At 33.1% G+C, this 20,141-nt stretch overlaps 1 protein-coding gene across 1 annotated transcript in view; it reads left to right on the forward strand.

The window, feature by feature from the left end:
* The first annotated feature begins 638 nt into the window (after positions 1 to 638).
* The window catches only part of LOC145292363 (uncharacterized), a 626,312-nt gene continuing 606,809 nt past the window's right edge, over positions 639 to 20,141 (forward strand). The window contains exon 1 of the mRNA XM_080138690.1: positions 639 to 2,389. Within this exon, the coding sequence (XP_079994816.1) occupies positions 2,077 to 2,389 (313 nt within the window). The 5' untranslated portion in view covers positions 639 to 2,076. The remainder of the gene's footprint in view (positions 2,390 to 20,141) is intronic.

The raw sequence follows: 20,141 nt of genomic DNA on the forward strand, positions 1-20,141 counted from the left end.
GATTGCCAGGTAAAATTATTTATGTCCAAACAGATTTCTTCTTTAATCAAAGGAATCATAAATCCAGCCATTTAATTCGTCCCATAACAAAGACGGGCGGAAGGGTTTTAATCCTAAGATCTTAGTTTCATATTTAGCTCATTCCATCTTTTAGTATTTACGAGTCTTTTTATTATACAAAAAAAACTAAACAAAAACAAACAAATCGAAACACGAACTTACTGAATAAAAGAATACGTTTGTGGAAATTTGAGGATATTATCATATTAAATTTTCTTAGCTAAATCCGTCTCACTCAGGAGGAAATTACAAATTAAACTATGCAAACATAATCTACAGTTTATAATCTATTTTTGCGTTATAATTCTAAATCAAATTATATATATATATATATATATATATATATTTATATATGAATAAATAAAACAGTTAAAATATAGATCAAAATCATTGTCTAAAAACCAAATATAACATAAACTAAATTGCGCATAAAATTAAGATTTAAGAAAATTTACATTCATTAATTTAATTCTAGGACTTCATTTAGATCCTCTTATTAATGGTAAAATATATTCTTTCCACAATTGTACTTTGTTTTTATTGCGTTGTATACTTGAAGCTGCTTTATTGGTTTTCATTAAACTATTTTGATAGTGTTCCAATTTATCACTTTTATTTTTTATTCCAATTAAACACTAGTTTGGTTAGTTTGCTATTTTTACGTGATTTGTGAAATTTATCGTAATTTTTGTTAACTTGTATCGGCTAAAATCGCCTGTTTGTTTTGTTCGAGTAATTCGATCTGTGATTGTTAATTCTACACGGGATTCATACTGAATTTAAAAGAAAATACTTAAAAAGCTAAAAAAAAAATATGTTGATGCTGGGGAAAAAGACTTTTACAAGAAGTTTTACTTGTTAACATTTTACATTGACGGTCCAATTCCCAATTGGATAAGAACTGATAAGTTTTTGGGTTATTTTAAAGCCGGTATTGGTAAACACTGATATAAAAGAAAAACAGAAAAGTCGATTCTTTCACCTGTTTTGACAGATGCAGAGATTCGCCCTATAACAAAGACAGGCGGAAGGTTTCTTTTTTTAATTGATATAAAGAAACCGAACAAAAAAAAAAAAAATACAAAAATCAACATTGAACTACAAGAATAAACGGAACAAAGAATTCTGAACATACCTTTGTGATTATCCCCCTTCCATCGGTTAATGTGAATCATTTACTGAATTTAATATCAAAGAAAATATTTTTAATTTACTAAGTATTTAGAACCAGAACCAAACCATACGTATATATCCGGACAATGTATTCGATAAATTGTTTTCAAACAACGCAGTGACTTTTTCTTAAAGAATTTAATGAACCATTTAATTTATTGATAGCCAAAATATTATCTAAAAAAATATTTAAACTACAGTTATAAAATCGTAATAGTAGCATAGACAATATAAAATTAAATACTTTTTAAAATGATAGTTTAATATTAACTACAGTTTAGGTAATTTTCTACTTACTTCTGTATATTAAAAATTGTATTTAATCCTTATATTTATAATAGTTTTCGGAATAATACACTGAATACAAGCTCGAAATCAGTCATTTACACTGCTACCACGTTATATGATTCATTCTAGTTCCCTTTCAAAAAACAATTAATCCTCTTATTTTATCAACATCATCATTAAATTATCCAATGAGATGTATGTATATCTTATATTGGTTAATTATTCTTCTATATTCCACTCGGTCAACGCCGGGACAAGGGTCCTGCTAGTTATTATATCAATCAGCAGTCTCATATAAGATTATAAGCTTCGCTTTAATCAAATATATAGACTTCAAATAGGATTGTATGAGGGAAAATACAAATTAAAATTAAACTGTATTCAATGCTACATTACCTTGTTAATCGATGGACCATATTACATCATTATCTTTTAATTTAACATTTTTCTTTCAATAAAAAAGACTACTAGAAATAATAAAAACAAAAACAATTTTACCATCCACTTCTTTCATTAATATATATTTGTCGCGTTTTTTGAATATATTTAACGAATATGTCTTCCAGAAATATTCCGAGTGTCGTAGCGAGGCAAAAAACAGCGAGCAGTACTGTAGCTAGAAGGAGTAAAACGCGATCGATAACTGACAACTTGGAGGAGTCCATTGAGGAGAGCACGCAGAGTTTTAAAGAATGTCACATCAAGAACTCTGCACGACGAAATTCCCTCCAAAAGAAAATGATGCTCATCGAAAGGGAACGCAAAATTTCCTCATCACAACTGGATAAAAAGGAAAAGGTTTTACGTGAGAAATATCAACAACTCCAAGCAGACCAGAAAGTATGCTCGTCGTCTCAGTGTCTACAAGGTAAGAAATATTCTTGCAATTAAAAACAAAAACTTATTAGATCGCTATTAACGAATTTCAGTTTATAATTGTCTATGTCTTTTCTCAAAGACGTAATGTTGCTGGGCTCAATCTTTTCTATAAATACTATTACAGCATGTTTCTTTTTTTTTCTTTTAGAATTTATGAGCTATTTCCTGCTTCCTTTGTTCCAGCTTGTTTGACTCGTTGTCTTCATCAATTCTTTGTTTTGATACTTCATTGTAATACAGCTTCCTATTCCAACAGCTTGTTCCCAAGAACTGAAGGCTCGTGAAACTCCTTTTCTGTGAACTGTTTTCCTCCTTGCCTTTGTCTTTTCAGGACTAAGTGGTTTCATGCCTTGTCTGGAGCGAGTTGGATAGAAATATCAAGGTTGTATGAAACCATATATATGAAAAGTAAGCGATATAGGGACATCTATGTTTCATTCCCGTGGGAAATAACCAGGTAAAATACCCTAGGATTTCCTGTGGGAATAGAACTGATAAAGTTAATACTGATTATATACAAAATAAATTTTACCACCTTATAATAAGTATGTGTATATACTAGTGATGGGATGATTCCAATATTTTTACCGATTCCGGTACAATTATCGATTCCGTATTAAATTCCCGATTTCGATACAAGTACCGATTCCGATTCCGATTCTGATTCTTTATAAATCTCTAAATAGTTTACTATAAAAGTGTTATTTTGTCCCTATTAATGTAAAAACACATCTTAAATGTGCATGCATTTTATCAAAAGTAAAAAAACTTGTGACAGGGTGATCTAGAGATTTTAGTCTTACTGGAAGTTTAAATCAATAAGTATTTATTATATTATTACTACTACAAGCAGTGGAAGATGGTTTATAAAAAACAAAATCAAATAAACTAGATAATTAAAGAAATGGTATCGGAAACTAGGCTAAAATTTTCCAGATTCCGATACTGATTACGACACCTCAAAAAGCTCCGACTTTTCCGATTTCTGATTCTGATTCTGATTAATCGTCCCAACACTACTATATACATGTATAAAAAAAAAATCTTCAACGCCTTGGCAATGTCAAGACTGTCCTGTATCAAAGAAAACATAATGTGCTCTATACTAGACAGAATATAATCTTAAAATCATCTGAAAATATTAGCAAACATAATGAATATGCGTTAATCGTCTTTCGATAAGCAAAAGTAAGCTTTCACAAATAATTAGTTGATGGAAGTCACACACACACACACACACACACACACACACACACACACATATATATATATATATATATATATATATATATATATATATTGATTAGTTTATTTGGAAAAAGAAATCCAGCAGAGTGATCAACTAAAAGGAAAATCCGAAATGTAAGAGCGTATTTATATTTTTATATATTGCGTACAGAAAGTTGTTAGATGAGACAAATCATGGTACCGTCGGTTTCAAGCCCGATAATAAGGACCGCTTAAGGTATCCTTATCAAGCTCTCTTCAGCCAATATTCGTCTATTTTATAACCGGAAGTGTGAAATATATATACCTCGCGAGTTCACGTTTAAATCTCGTTTTGTTAACCCCCCCCCGTTTATTTATCGGATGATGATGATTTCATTAACTTTAAACTTTGAAATATATATATATATATATGTGTGTGTATTCAAGCAAGGTTTTTTTTTTTTTAATTATTGTTTAAAACATAAGAAAAACAATAATTTAAAAAAAAAAAAAACCTTGCTTGAATAGTCATCTCCGTTGATTCACAAACGCAACAAGTATTTCAAACATCAACTGATTTATTTTAACGTTCTCCTAACGTCATTTTTTGTTCTATATTTCGCGATATCACGTGGCAAACTCTGCGGCTACTTTTCCAATTTTGAACACTCTTCCGCTGTCTTCTCTTGAAAATGGACTAATAAGTCTGAAATATATTGAGATTTACAACACCATTGAATACAACAGAGAAAAAAAAATTACTGTTGTTTAGAGTTAAAATTTGTGTCAAAAAGAAAAAACAAACAACAAAAAAAAAGAAATTTATTTCTTTTGTTTGCATTTAATTTTACTCTATATAAAAAAAAATCTCGCATTGTTCTTGGCTTTTAATTTTATCTTATATATATATATATATATATATATATATATATATACATACATACTTATGTTAAGACGATTAATCGGAATTGGGAATAGAAAAAATCTAAACTATTAATGATGTCGAAATCGAAATCAGAGAAAATTCTGCCTAGTTCCCGATGTCATAAACGATTGTTTGTATTGTTTTTATTTCTTTGTGCTTGTTTAAAACTGAATTTTTGACGACTTGTCTTCATGATGGAATTATAAATAGAACTCGTAAACACACACACACACACACGTACACACACACACACACACACACACACACACACTCAAACAAACAACTCTATATTTTGAAAAGAGGGAATTTAGATCAAAATCAGTAATCGTATCGGGAAAATCTTCCTATCACTAATATATATATATATATATATATATATATATATATATATATATATATATAGGTGTGAGATGTTCAAAAGTCGGGACTAATGAATACAACGAGGTTGTTAGATAGTGTTCAATAACAAGTGCAAAATATTTTTTTATTTGAGAGCAAACCTATATACATATGGTCGCTACAAATAGCCATCTGTTTCAGTCAATGAGACTTCCTCAGGCGACCCTGAACCTATCGACGCCACAAAGAAAAAGCCTTTTTTCTTTGTGAGGTCGATGGGTTCAGGGTCGCCTGAGGCAGTCTCATTGACTGAGATAGATGGTTGTTTGTAGCGACCATATGTACCTGTTTACTCTCAAATAAAAAAAAAATGTATATATATGAGAGTGAGAGAAAGACGAAGATGTTCGCGCGCATGTGCGTGTGCGTGTGTGTGTGTGTGTGTGTGTGTGTGTGTGTGTGTGTGTGTGTGTGTGTGTGTGTGTGTGTGTGTGTGTGCATCGAGTTGTTTCTTCATACGGTATTTGATATCATTGATTATAGATATTAATATAAATATAAATTTTATAGAAACCGAAATTAATGTTTCATATCGACTGAACTTCTGCCGTCATTATAATTACGAGATTCGTTTGAACTATTGCACTTAGCATTATTAAGTCTGACAAGCCATGATATTTCTTAAATGCTTTGAACTCTGACCATAAAATGTTTGGCATCAAAGACACGAAAACGTCTTAGCGATGCTGATAATTGTTTGGTTCAAGATACCACGTTGAAATAATGAAGGTTGCTGTATCTTCTAACATGCGTGATTATTGTTACAAAATTAGAATTAGACTTATATATTTTTCCTTCTTCAGTTGTACCTTGTTTCCAATACTTGATTTTATCAATTCCGTTTGCTTTTTTATTTATTTTTTTTTTTTTGAGGAGGAGGAGGCGTAAGTTTCACATAATTTAACTTTAAATGAATCATCCCAAGGTATTACCGTTGTGTACTACCGAGTAGTATTGGGACGATTAATTAAAATCAAAATAAATCGGGAATTTTGGGTATCGGAATCGCAAAAATTTGTGACTATTTCTCGATGCCTAAAACGATTCTTTAATTGGCTTTTTCATTTGATTTGATTTAAAACAAAATATTCCACTTTTGGTAGTAATGATAAAATGATGAATAATTATTGATTTTAAACTAATAGTTAAACTAAAGTCTATACAATACCAGTGTATTTTAACGTCTAAGAAAATATCTGTACATTTAACGTATTTTTGTAATAATCGTGGAAAATAACTTTATAGTTAAGTATTAGAGATGTATAAAGATTCGGAATCGGGAATTTAGTACGGAATCGGTAATTGTATTGGAATCAGAAATAATATTCAAATCGTTCCATTAGTGTTACCTAGATCCATGAATTTTGAGGTGGGACATTACTTCCTTTTTTTTAAAATAAAAAACAAAATCAATTCTTTTCCCTTTGTCATATGCATCGCTCATGTTAGGATTAAAGGACAAAATAATGGTAGTGAGGATTACAAGGCTGCCGAAAGCCAAAGTCCACATTTTACTCACCAAAGCTTATTGTCTGAGTCTAAAGGGCTTGCGTTGGGAAAATTAATAATTTTATACGAACTTTTTCGATACTATACTTTTAATGTGCACTCATGGTCAATTCTGTCCTCATATACATCTTAAAACATGCAGTTACTGCCTAGAATGAAAGTTTTACGAACGTGTTTTGCAAACACGTCTTATTATTTTCTAGATATACGAATTTGGAGCAAAGTAAATATTCCTTATTTTACTACAGACTTCCGGTCCTGTCGTTGTTTGAAGTCATAATCTTTATCCGAAATCAAAAACAACAATAAAAAAAGAATGGCAACGTTTCACGAAATAGAAACATTACATTGACCAATACTGCTTGCAAAAGACACTTTTGTATTATTTGGATTATTCGAACTAATGTTCTCATCTTGGGTTTTATTTTCACAACGTTTTGATGTCACTTTCCCAATTATTCTGGTGCATTTTCCCGATTCAGATGCGTTTTCTCGATTCAGATGCATTTTCTCGATTCAAATGCGTTTTCTCGATTCAGATGCGTTTTCTCGATTCAGATGCGTTTTCCCGATTCAGATGCGTTTTCTCGATTCAGATGCATTTTCTCGATTCAGATGCATTTTCTCGCTTCAGATGCGTTTTCTCGATTCAGATGCGTTTTCTTGATTCAGGTATCTTCATGTCGAATGTGTAGGGAATTTCAACGGGACTTTTATTTTAATCCAGGAGGGTATCTTTCTCTCGTTTACCAATGCCCACTAGCACAACACATAAAAATGTAAAGTGATAATGAGTTCTAAGTAACAGTCTTATGATGGTTGAAGTTTCAATCCTCAGTACGGGCAATAATATAAATACAATGAAAAATAACTGTTTTTATTCACTCATGGTTGAATCATCAAATAATCTAAATTATTAATCACCATCCAAAAATTTTGAAACAGATGCGGAACTTGTCATTATCAAGGGTATATTTGTAACTAGAAGAGGCACCGTAAAAGACGCTTAAATATATTTTAATTCGTGCAGATTTCATATTCACTATTACAAAGCCTTATATTCTATCGACTATTATATTGTACCTAGTATATAGTGCTGAGTTTTAAAAATGACTTGGGTGCCATCAGCTAGAATCGAAACCAAAACATTTAGCGATCCAGCCACGTTACCTACCGTTTGCGCTATTGACAGATTTAAGATTAAAACACTTTAAGCTATGAATGAATTTGCGCATGCACAAAAGTAATAGAAATATGTCAGCAAGTTGAAATGAACATTTTGCTTTTCAACTTGTCAGCCTATTTCTGTAACACCTTATTCATCTACCCAAATAGATTTTACTCGTTATAAAACATCCTTAGTGTATAGTTACTATTTCCTGTTAATTTCAGTGACCAGTAATTTAAGAGTTTATCGGTTAAATATTTTCACACGCACATACATCCATCCACAGTTTTATTTACATAGCTTATTACGATATGTCACTACCCTGGTTAGACCAGATTGCGCGTTGACATGAACATTCTCATGGCAATTTTCTGCGCCTTATTACTTCCCTGCTGGGAATTGGAAGCAGGAGTTTTGTTTGTGAAATTGTGACACCAGCACTAGATGGCTGAATGAGAGCCAACGAGCTCCCTCTATATTATATTTTTTTCAACAGAGCCTACTTTTTTTAGATGCATTGCTTTCATCGTAGTTAGGAACTTCATCTTCATGGTTAGTCTTCAGAATATTAGAAATGGGTTTACATATGCTGTAACTTGCTCAAGTGGTAGTATGCCCTGTGCGATGCAGGAGTGTGCATTTTCATGAGGTATTATACATACTCGCTTACCTGAAATGTAAGCGTGTATTTGTAATTGCGTGATACTATGGACACCTTACCAAAAAGAAATAGGAAGTGAGGTTAGTAGAAAGACAACGGAGAATAAGTTTTTGCAACGCCACACGTAAGGCGTTAAAAATAAGATGGTTAAAAAAGGTGTGGCTATCACTGGAACAAAAGACCAGACATAGAGGTCAATATATTTACAGTTAGTTTACAGACAGTTTATGAGTGATAGTGAGTTTTGCGAAGGTTTACCACATTTTACAGATAGTCTTGAGTTTGCGACTGTATACAGAAAGTCTTGAGGAGCAGTGGACGACAATCGACGCAGAGTATGGTTTGAATCAGATCGGGGACTTTAAAGATTTAACAGAATACATATGAGCTCGTGGGAAAGTGTCAGCAGCAGAATAGGATAGCTGGCTTGCGAAGAGATTAACAACAGCACTAGCCGAAAAATGTGCATATGCAAATTAAGAAGTATTCTCCAAAAGAAATAGAGAAAAAAAGAGAAAAATGTACCGCTTGCTCGAGGCAGAAAGAAAATAGACGCATAAAATCGAGGATGAGAATGGACCGGCTGTGCCCAGCTTGCGGTCAGAAGAAAGAGAAACGCGCCCATGCTTAAATGGACATATGACAGCGAGAGACCTTTTAAGTGGTGTCGAAAGTGCGGTAATAAAAACGAGTTGTAAAAAAGAAAGTGTCCACCCGGATTTTATTTATTTATGTCCAGTTTTATATTTATGATTTACTAAAATAAAAGTTAACGGCCACGTAACAAGGAGCCAAAATGAACTGACATCAACCGAGGAAGCAGACGCATCGACAGACGAGTAAGATATGGACGTTAGCGTTTAAAGAGTCGTTTTCCGCGATGGTGTCTCACATGCACCCAAAGCTCAACTGATACTTACAGAATGCGTCGGAGTTTGTGTTTTGTTTAATTGTATTGTTATACTGGTGAAGTTGTTCTCACCTTCATCGTCAATCTCAGAAATAACACCGCCAGAACCAGGAGAGAAGGCGAAGCAAAAAGCAAATGACAGGCAGCATTTGGACCGGCGATTGTTTTCGAGCGAGGTGGGGGCACTATATTGCACAATAAAGTTGATACAAATTTGATAAAACTCTCCAAAGTATTTCTAAGCCAGCAGTCTGATACATGTATTTGACACGATACAGTAACTGTCATTTTTACCGCATTAACATATCTTATTATAGACGTATGTCGTTTAGAATAGATGAGAAGTTTTAGTAGTTTGACGCACACAAAAGTATTGATGGAATCCGAAAGACCGGACAAATTACAAACAAAACTGCAAACAGAAATTTTATATGTTTGTTTGTTCTTTTTATTTTATAGAAATCTTCAATCGAAAAGAAAATATCGCCAGTAAATGAGACTTCGAGTATCTTCCATTATTCCAATGAAAAACTAAAAGCCATTCTTCTTTCCAGACATTTTTCATCCTCTTCCTTTTCTCTATTCACGTTCAAACCTTTCGATGGAATCTTCCCGTTCATTGTTATGTATAAAATGTGAAATTTCTGTATGTGTGTCGACATTGGAGTCATCAATCTGTTCTACAATCTAAGATGGTCAACCTGAAAAAATTAGAGTCATCTCACATTTATAGGGGAGATATCCTTAAAAGGGTAGAGACCTCCTCTGCCATAACAACAAAAGAGCATCAATTACCGCAATGACAAAGAAGAGTCACCACTTATCAAGGCCAGAAATCCACTCGAGGATAAGCGTTAGTTGTGGAAATTAAATAGAATTTTAATATTTAAATAGCGATCCAACAAGTAGTTGTTTACATTGGACTTGAAAATATATTGTAGCCAGCTGTAAATTGACCCGCGAAATAGAACCACAGGCATTTATAGGAAATAAAATTTGTGGCTTTGTGTTTAGATTTAAGCAAAGATAAAGAGTCGGGGAAATTGTTGACAGTGTTTGTAAATAGACGAGTGTTTTTATGAATGTTTTGCAAAGGTTCATAAATTGTAGCTCAGTTTAGCACTTGCCATGAAATTAACAGTAGAGCAGAGATGAACTCGCAGAGTCTATTCTGTGAATAAGATTTCAGGGCTAGTTTGGAACCCTGTCAAAACAGAAACGGGTGCACTGAGCAACTCCTTCCTAGATGTGACAACAGATAATTAGATAACAATGTAACATCTCAGTGTTTTGATTTATGCATATATTTATAACCAATGGTGAATTCTGTGCTGTTGTGTATCTCGAAAAAAAAAAATGAACCAAACATAGTTCATTGTTTTTACCTATGTTCTAAACTTCTTGACGATCAGTGAAATAATTTTACTAAATATAGCTGTATAAAGAGAATGTGAGACGAACAAATAAAAAAAGACATAATAATCTTCTGAGTCGCTGGAATCTCCTTGTAATAGTGGCCACACTAGTAATTCTGAAGAAAAAGTTGAGTAATCTAGAACCACGCATCTTCTGAATCAAAGCTATTTGATTCCAGTAGCAAATAGAACACCAGCAATGTCGAGATGAGCGGAGATTACATGTATCACTTACTATTTCCAAATAGTCACCCATTTTAGTAATAACCAGGCTCAGAACCGGTGTATCGATGGTGTAATAACAAGACTTGGGGTATCAATGTGATTATGCCATGTACGACACAATCACGTGGGCACACTGTTCTCTTTAAGTCAGCGAAGTTAAGCAAAGTGGAGCCTAGTCAGTACCAGGTGGGTGACCATTTTAGAATACTAGACACTGTATGTAGGAGGACGCCGCAATATCCTTGCAAGAACTAGAAAAATCTAACGTCCTTGTCTCTCGTAGCACGGATATACAAGCGACCGGGGTTTGCTTGCCAATTTGATATTTCTATGAAACTTCAGAAAATATAGATATACAATAATTTTGGTTTTATGTTTGACCTGTGTTGAGACTTGAGAGGCAATGGATTCTCCGTATAATGATGGCTGCGCGTGTAATTGTGAAACAAGCGTTAAAATTTCAAATGTCAGTTAAACAGACAAACGAAAATGCTACTTTAAACTCCATCTTGAAACTGACAGAAATGCTATTGTAATCTTTTGCATCAAATACGGACTAAAATACTATTTTTAATTTCAGCCTGACAGGCCAATAAAAATGTCATTTTAAACTTTAACATGACAGATCAATGAAAATCTATGTTAAACTTTAACGAGACAGTTCGATGAAAATGCTATTTTAAACTTTAGTGTGATACACCAATTAAAATTCTATTTTTTCTTTCTGACAGACTAACAGGATCCTCTTTTAAATTCATCATAATATACCAATGAGAAAACTGTTAAACTTCAACATGACAGACTAAAGAAAATGCTATTTTAAACTTCAGCATAACGGGCAAACGAGAAATACTATTTTAAACGCAAACGAATAAGACCGATAACAATACTATTTTAAACTTCAGCGTAAAAGACAAACGAATATGCCATTTTAGCTTCAGCCTGACAGTGCAGCAGAAATGCTATTGTAAAACTTCAGAATGACTGACAAATGAAAGCGTGACGGACATACAGAAATTATTTTACAAACCTTAAGCGTTATATACTGTCCGATAGACATGGATTCGTATAGATATGTGGACGTAACGTGAGATTAGGCAAACTTAGCGATGTTCTTGTAAGTGCAACGGACCGACTGACGGACACACCCTGCTATAAGAAATTCGTGGCGACAGTAAGAAAATTTGATTTCCAACAAAAGCTTCATATATGTCTTGAAAGACAGAATCCTTCATATATTTGCATTGACATATATAAAAGAGAAAAGAAAGAAAGATAATACAATGTAGAAGCAATGGCCAGGGAAATATATTTAAGCGAAACAAAAGATAGAAGAAAAATAAAAGTAAGAAAGTTGGGCTTTTCCGTTGAATCATTTTGTTGGCTGATTTCTTGTAAAAAAAAAAGAAAGATTGTTTCATACGACGCCATTTTGTTTTATGATTTCTTTCCGCTGGCTAAACAAATATCGGGAAAGTCAATTCGAAGATTCGGCGGCAAACATTCACATTTTTTGTTTGACTTACAATTCAATATAAATCTGGGAAAGATTTCGCATCCTAATTCCCCACACCTCCCACCAATTCCGCAGAAACAGAATCAAAAATATTTTCTATCCGTTTGTTGAGACCTTTTGGCTGGGAAGAAAAATTTTCGCCAATTATTGACTGCTTTATTAAACCGTTTATTCTAATATAGAGAAAACGTCTCGAAAAGCCATTTTCTGTCGATTTACTGTAAAGAAAATGCGTGTCATTCAGTCCGCGCCATTCGTTATTGTTTCAAATAATGGGTTCAAGTTATTTGGTCGATAACTGATTGGCGCATCAATCAGAAATTAAATACACATTAAACGTTTAATTTTGCTACTCGGGTGAAACATGTCCGTTAAACGTTGGGATGGTGTTATCGGCTTAATGGATGCACGCGAGTCAAAGTGTAATTAAATGATAAAAAAAAACTCCAAACAAGGTGTATTGTCGCGGTGGCTTCGTAGTCAACGACACATATTGCCGACCTGCGTGTCCCAAATTCGAATCCAGTTCGACAAAAGTCACTTTTACTTAGGATGTTGGCAAACTTCACGTGATCCCTTCCGTAACTCCCGAGATCTTTCAAGAAAGAATTATGACGAGAAAAATATCGTGGAAACCAATGACAACAATAGAATCTTCGGATTTATACGAAGTGATAATAATGACGATTGTCACTTGGAAAGTAAGCGACTACTGGTTGGGATCATGACTAACAGCGAACTGTGGAACTAGAACAGCGAGATGTTTGTTCACATAACATTTAAATTTCTGCAAATTAATACAGTTAGGGGAGCAGGAAACAGGGAGGGAATTGCAATGTCTAGCAGTCGAATGAAAGAAATTATTAGAATAAAATGGTGGAGTTGCATACTGCTTCAGATTCGTCATGTTATGTAGGGATTTAACACGTCCGTAGATATATTTGGGTTTATGTGTGTATACATAACTATATATATATATATATATATATATATATATATATATATATGCCTTTTGCCGCTACGATTTCTTTGGCTCAGCGTCTCCCCACCTTTCGCCGTTTTACGTAAACTGTACAGAAATAACCGACAATAACACAGTGTTTATTCTGCACAGATACCCATTTTTCTTCGAGTGATTATAAACCAAATTGAGAAGTTATTTCAGTACTCCAAATACAACTGGCATTATATTTCTTCTTGTCCCAAAATATGTCAAATTCTAGTCTGAAATTACAATAATTTCTCATGTTTTGGAACTCCTTCTCAACATTCTGATTCGCAATATCGATAGCGAGGTTCAATAAATATTGCTCCTGAACCACTTTTCATAGAAGTAGAGCAACGAAAATTGGCGCAATTATTAGTCTTTCTGTACATAGCAACCAGTTAGTTAGGCATTTCTCTCTTCGTTTAACAAAGTTCCGCTTTTGTAGAACATCCCACGTTGTTCCCCCAAGCATGACATGACTTTGAAAATCAAGGCTGCATCATCAGAGGAACGCTTGCCTTTATGGAAGAGATCAAATTCAGAGAGTAAGTAGAGATATAGGATAAGGTTTTATAGCCATACGCTCGTGCTTCTGATTTGGCGATATATACGTTGTGGATCGGAGTGTTGCCTTGTAGGATTGAGATGCAATTGTTGATCTTGGACAGACTTTTGATAGTTTCTCTTAATTTCCTGAAAAGTCAAGCTAATAGGCTCCTTTAATTCTTTAATAGCTGTAATTTGTCGCATAACAAATAGAGATATAAATCATTACGTGCAAAATTTCAGTTGAATCAAACAACTGGATTGAACGCCCCTCGCACGTATCTTGCTTGACAAGGACAATATAATGCCGCATGTGTTCATTCAGTCTATTAGTCTTCATTAAAAAAACGCTTTGTAAAATTGCTTAAAATTTAGAGCTGCAAGCAAACTCTTTTTAATACTTCTGGTGCTTGTTAGGTGTGAGTATCCGATATGTTTACACAAAATTGTCAAAGTAAAGTTTACTCTTGTCTGAGACAATCTGATAGTAAAGTCATTTTGGGAGTTCATATTCAGTAACTTGTTTTTAGATGCAGATAGCAATGTCTCAGTTCGTAGTTTTACACCTTCTCTCTCAAACCAATCTCCATATTTACACGTCTTAAACTAACATCAGTTTTACAGCACCATCGTGGTCGATACGTTTATCATAGTAGGTCATCTACATAGCAGCTTTATACGTAGAAACGTTTGGTGAGTTGGTGGCATGTCGCATTCTCTCCCTTTCTCTCTCGTTGTTGTTGTCTTTTTTTTACCAGCATCAATATGAAACACTATTAATAAAAAGCAGTACAAAATTCTTTGCGTTTAAACAACATTTGAGTTTTCAATTTTTATTTATAAGTGTTTGTCTATGGTTCTATCTATGTTTTCTGTCCCCCTTCAAAACATTTACAGCAAACACTCATCTAGCCACAACTACTGTCAATAATTTCTCCTACTCTTTCTGCGCTTCTTCTTTAAATTAAACCATAAAACGAACGAATTGGCTTAAGATATTTTCTTTCAATTTGCAAAATATTTTTTCAAATATAAACGTGACAAACCTACAGAAATGACATTTTAAACTTAAACATGACAGCCTGATAGATTGTAAATGTTTTTTTTTATAGAGATGATTGGACGCATGTAAAAAAGATTCGCCCATCGAATCTGCGAGTTTCCATGAACAAAGTTTATTACTTATAACTGCCCACCCTCCGGGCAGAACACTTTTCAGTGGTGCTGCTTTCCACCTGACTACAATATGGTCGTTTTCAAGTCTAATATGAAAAAGGTTTTTGTTGAGCCATTCTCTTAAATAATAAACTTCTACCCAATTTCCACCACAACCAATCGTTACAGTGCTTTCTGACACTCATTAATTCTTATCCTAAACTGACTTTATCGCCGTGATAAGCGGTTACTCCCATATAAAAAGAATGCACGCATAATAACTCAAACTCATTCCGCATAGGATGAAGAAACTGTTTTCCAAATCTTGACAGCTCTCTCTCTCTCTCTCTCTCTCTCTCTCTCTCTCTTTATCTCTCTCTTTATCTCTCTCTCTCTCTCTGGAAAGTTCGCATGTAATGTCATATCGATCGAATGCTCTGATATGGTTATTTGCCACGTCTTATTAGTGATTTCCAGTCTGTGGCGTAACTATTTGACACGTAGCTCTAAGTAAATTTGTAATGAAAAATATACTATCTATTGAATTTTAAAAGTGCCCATTCTAACTTCATTTTTTCAAAGAAGGACCAAAATAGTGTAACGCCCTTTTTGATATTTAATATTCAAACTCAACGTTAATTGTAAACAGTTCATTGTCAACGACATACGTACAATAAATTGCATACAATAAATTGTCAATGATAAATTGTATTAATTTTTAACGGATCACTATTTCAACCATAGATTTAAGAAGTTTATGAGTTCTTGCATTTTCCGGTGTAAATAGGGTACAATTAACTACAAATACGACATAATCATGTTGACACAACAGAAAGTAAGCAACATTGAACCAGGTCAGTATCAAATGGGTGACCATTTGAGAATACTAGACGCTGTATATAAGAGGGCCTCGACACCTCTTTGCAAAAATTGCAAAAAAAAACTAAGTTTGTCATTTCCTCTGACCATGATATACATGCAATTGTGTAACGTTTGTGCATCTACTATTCCCTAGACACTTCCTTCTTCGGAAGATAACGGTTCTACTCGGGCTTGAGTAAATGCCATTGGCATTCTTGTTGGAAATTGACTACAAAACAACTGATACGATTCGAACTCGGAATAGTTGATTACACACGCCTTTACGGTATCCATTAAGCCAATTGTCCTATTGCTTTTCAGTATTTTTCCGGATATATTCCAAGGATTTTTTCATAAAAAACGTTCAATATCTTAACCTCTTATTTAATTACATGATAAAAATATGTCATCAAAAAGATAAGAAACTTTGTTTTAAGTTATAAAATTGTTTATTTCCTATTTTGGAGAAAGGTTATCTCTATACTGTCTTCTATGCCGATGTAGTTTTTTTTACATGCGTTCAGTGGTTTGTCTGTCACGTTACATTGACATCGGTTAGCTTGATGTGGTGCTACTGGATCAGGATGTCTGATGTTACTGGCTTCCTGCACTAAACATTATTGTTTTTTTTTTTTCGTTTCTTTTGCAAAACTCTATCATGTTCTGCAGAGCCAGACTCGGAAACAACAATTTTCCCCTACAAAATAACCAAACCAAACAATATGAATAACTATTTTTAAAACATGAACAACTCGAAGCATATTGTTTTATAGCAAAATTATTAGATTCGACATAAAATAGCTCACAAAAGTGGTTGATATGTCGTGCAGCCAACCAACCAGTCAAACACTATGAATAAATATCTGAATACATAAATAACTTTTTCCCCCAAATGACTGGATTCAGCATTAAATAACCCAAAAAGTGTTGATATACCGTAAAACAAAACACAAAACAAAACAAAAGAAAATAGAAAAACAAAACAAAACACAAAAAAAAACCATCTAAACTCGCAGATTGGAGGGACGCATCTTTTGTTACATCTGTCCAATCATCTCTCTAAAAAAACTGAGTTTATCAGGTTGTCACGTTTAAGCTTATAATTTCTGTTGGTTTGTTACGTTTTTATTTGAAATAGTATCCCTATCGATAAACGCGTAAATTGAATGCACACATTTTAATCCTATTCGTTCTTTTTTATTGTTTAGTTAAAAGAAAAATGTATGCGCGTTAGTGTTGTTAATCTAATTTAGTCTGGAGAACGAAATCAAATCGTTTAAGTCTTCCAAAACGACTGATAAGGCAGGTATATGGGATTTCTGCAAGATTTGTGTTTGCCATTGCAAACGTCAGCATAAAACGCAGATGGACCAATGGCGAGCGATTATACATTTCAATAGACCGTGGTTACACAAAACAACGTCGGTTTTGTATTTCATTTTATTTTCGTGCCTTTTCTTTTCTTTGTTGAAGTATTAAAAACTTTAACTTTATTGCTCAACCTAGGAACGTGAGATTTTTCTTTCCGTTTGTTAATGTTCTTCTATTTATTGCTATTATCTCATTAAAAACAGCTACATCAATTTTTGAGATGAGCATTTATCTATAAGAATAGTATTTAAAACTTAAGCTAATCGCTTTTTGTTGTTTTTGTATTTTGTTTGTTAGTTTGTTTCTGTTTTATTGCATATCAACCCTTTTCGGCTTCTTTATTATTTATGCCGAATGCAGTAATGTTTGAATAAAAAACATCTTTTTATGCATCAATTTCTGTATATTGTCAACTATTTATTCATAGTTTTGTTTTATTGTTTTGTTTTATGGTATATTGACTCTTTTCAAGCAATGTAATGTCGAATCTCTTAATTTTGGTAAACGTTTTTATGATTCAAGTTCTTTATAATTTAAAATATTTATCCATGGATTTTGGTTTGCTGTTTTGTTTTTTGTTTTTACAAAAAAATAACATTTTCCCGTTTATTTAATGTTGAATCCTATAATTTTTGAAAAAAAAACTGTTTATGCTTCAAGTTCTGTATATTTTCGAAAAAAAATATTTTATGGTGTTTGTTTTTATTTTTTTGTTTTGTAACGAAGTATTGTTTTTTGTGTGTGTTTTTTTAGCCTTATAAAACATGATTGAGTTTTGAAAATAAAAAAGCAACATCAATATTTGGTACATTTTAGGTTAGTAAGCTAATAGCACCAGGTAAAGTTAAGCGAAAACGGACGCATGATTAAATGTTATTTCAAACTTAAGCGTAACAGACATTAGTAAAGCGTAATATCTGTTTTGATACTACATTTAATCGTTTCTGTCTTTGGTCAGTGAAGGAAAAAACTTCCTAGACGGAGGCTAATTTTGTTTCTGTCTTTGGTCAGTGAAGGAAAAATCCTTCTAGACGGAGGCTATTTTTATTTCTGTCTCGACCCAGAGTGCTCATTTTCAAGGAGGTAGATTTTCCCCGCATTAAAACCCCAACCATGTGTATAGTTCTGCTTTTGTGGAAAGATAAATAAATAGGGGGAAGCATACAGACAGGTTCTTCAATAGAAATTCTTTTACTTATATAAATTAACACTAGTTTATTCGCGTTTCTCGAGTAGTGTTAGCCGTACATTACCTGAGTATGTCATTTCCATCTTTATCTATATTCTACCGCTTTATAGCTGGAACTAATACTTATTTGTGAAATATTTACATGATAGAGTAAGTAACAACGATGAATATTGTGTATTATTTTTATTAGCCAAAAAAACATTAAAAATGTTGTTCTTAATAAAAACTAATTCGCTTTGAACAAAATGTGAATACCTTTTATGTCTCTTTTTGTGACGGATTATCACAGAAAAGGGTGACTTAAGTTTTTAACAAAAATATGTCATATATTTACGTTACTATCCTATGTTGTTTCTTTAAATTTATAAATCGCGTATACAATTTAAAAGAGTTTTTAGACTTACCTGGTTCGATCCCAGGTGCTGATATAGTAAAAACTATTGCCTTAATGATGTTTTTTTTTTTATAAAGTGGTCACCACTTATCAAGGCCCGGAAGCCACTCAGGGATAAGAGTTATTGCAAGTACATTAAGTTAGTGTGGAGATTTGATGAAGTGTTTACTTAAGGGGGCGGTTCATTAGAAATTTGTTTACGTTGAACTTGAAGACATCCAAGTTGTAGTCAGGTGGGAAGCAGACAGACGGAACAGAGTTCCACAGGCGTGCAGTTCTAAGAAAGAAGCTTTGTTCATAGAATCCACGTTTTGATTTAGGCACAGATAAAGAGTGGGGAAATTTTTCACAGTGGATGCAGCTAGACGGGTGTTTTTCGTGAAAGATTGGTGAGGGGGGACCAGAGATTGGAGTTCAGACGAGCACCTGCCATGGAAATAACGATAAAACAAGGATAGGCTCGCAACATCTCTTCTGTGGGAGAGAGGTTGCAGGGTAGAGAAAAGGGCATCACCCACTAAGCCACGAAGTCTATTTTGTACTCTGTCAAAGCAGGATAGGCTATTTTTAGCAGCTCCTGCCAAGATATGGCAGCAGTATTCCATCCTTGGACGTACATGGCTTTTATATAGATAGAGAATTGCATGAGTAGTGAGATATCTTCTGGAACGGTAGAAGGGTCCCACCATCTTTCCAGCGACCTTAGCAACAGACTTGATGTTTACTTTGCTTTCTCCTTTTTTCAACTATGTTGTATTATCTGAATATTAATTTACTTGTCCGTACGTCCAGTTTCACAAGAAAACATCATCATCATCACAAACATTGATCATAGTCGCTCATTATCATTTAAAAATCATTGAAAGGATTTCCTTAAAAATTAAAAAAAAAAAACATACCTGTCTGTTTATGGTTTTAAACTAGCTATTTCATTTTATAATTTAAAAAATCATGTTGAGATTATAAATTTTTTTGTTGTGATTTCTTTAAATTTAAAAAATGTGCAAGAGAATTTACATGTGTTACTTTATAATTTATATTAAAAAATATTCAGAAAAAAAAACAAATCAATGTGTTGTGTGTTGAATTTTCATTAAAAAAATCTAAATTGTTTAAATGAATTCTTTTTTAGCTTTAAAACGTTAAAAAAGAATTTGCTAAAAAATTGTTTTAAATTCGTTGTTATTGGCTTGATTTTATTTTTATTCATGTTATAATGTGTTTAAAAATGTTAAACAACCGTGGAATTTCCACGGATTCTGCTAGTTCAGATTATTTGAATTACAATTATTATATTATA

The sequence above is a fragment of the Euprymna scolopes genome, chromosome 13 (assembly GCF_053919585.1).
Source record: "Euprymna scolopes isolate OS-2025 chromosome 13, ASM5391958v1, whole genome shotgun sequence".
NCBI classification, from domain to species: Eukaryota; Metazoa; Mollusca; class Cephalopoda; order Sepiida; family Sepiolidae; genus Euprymna; species Euprymna scolopes.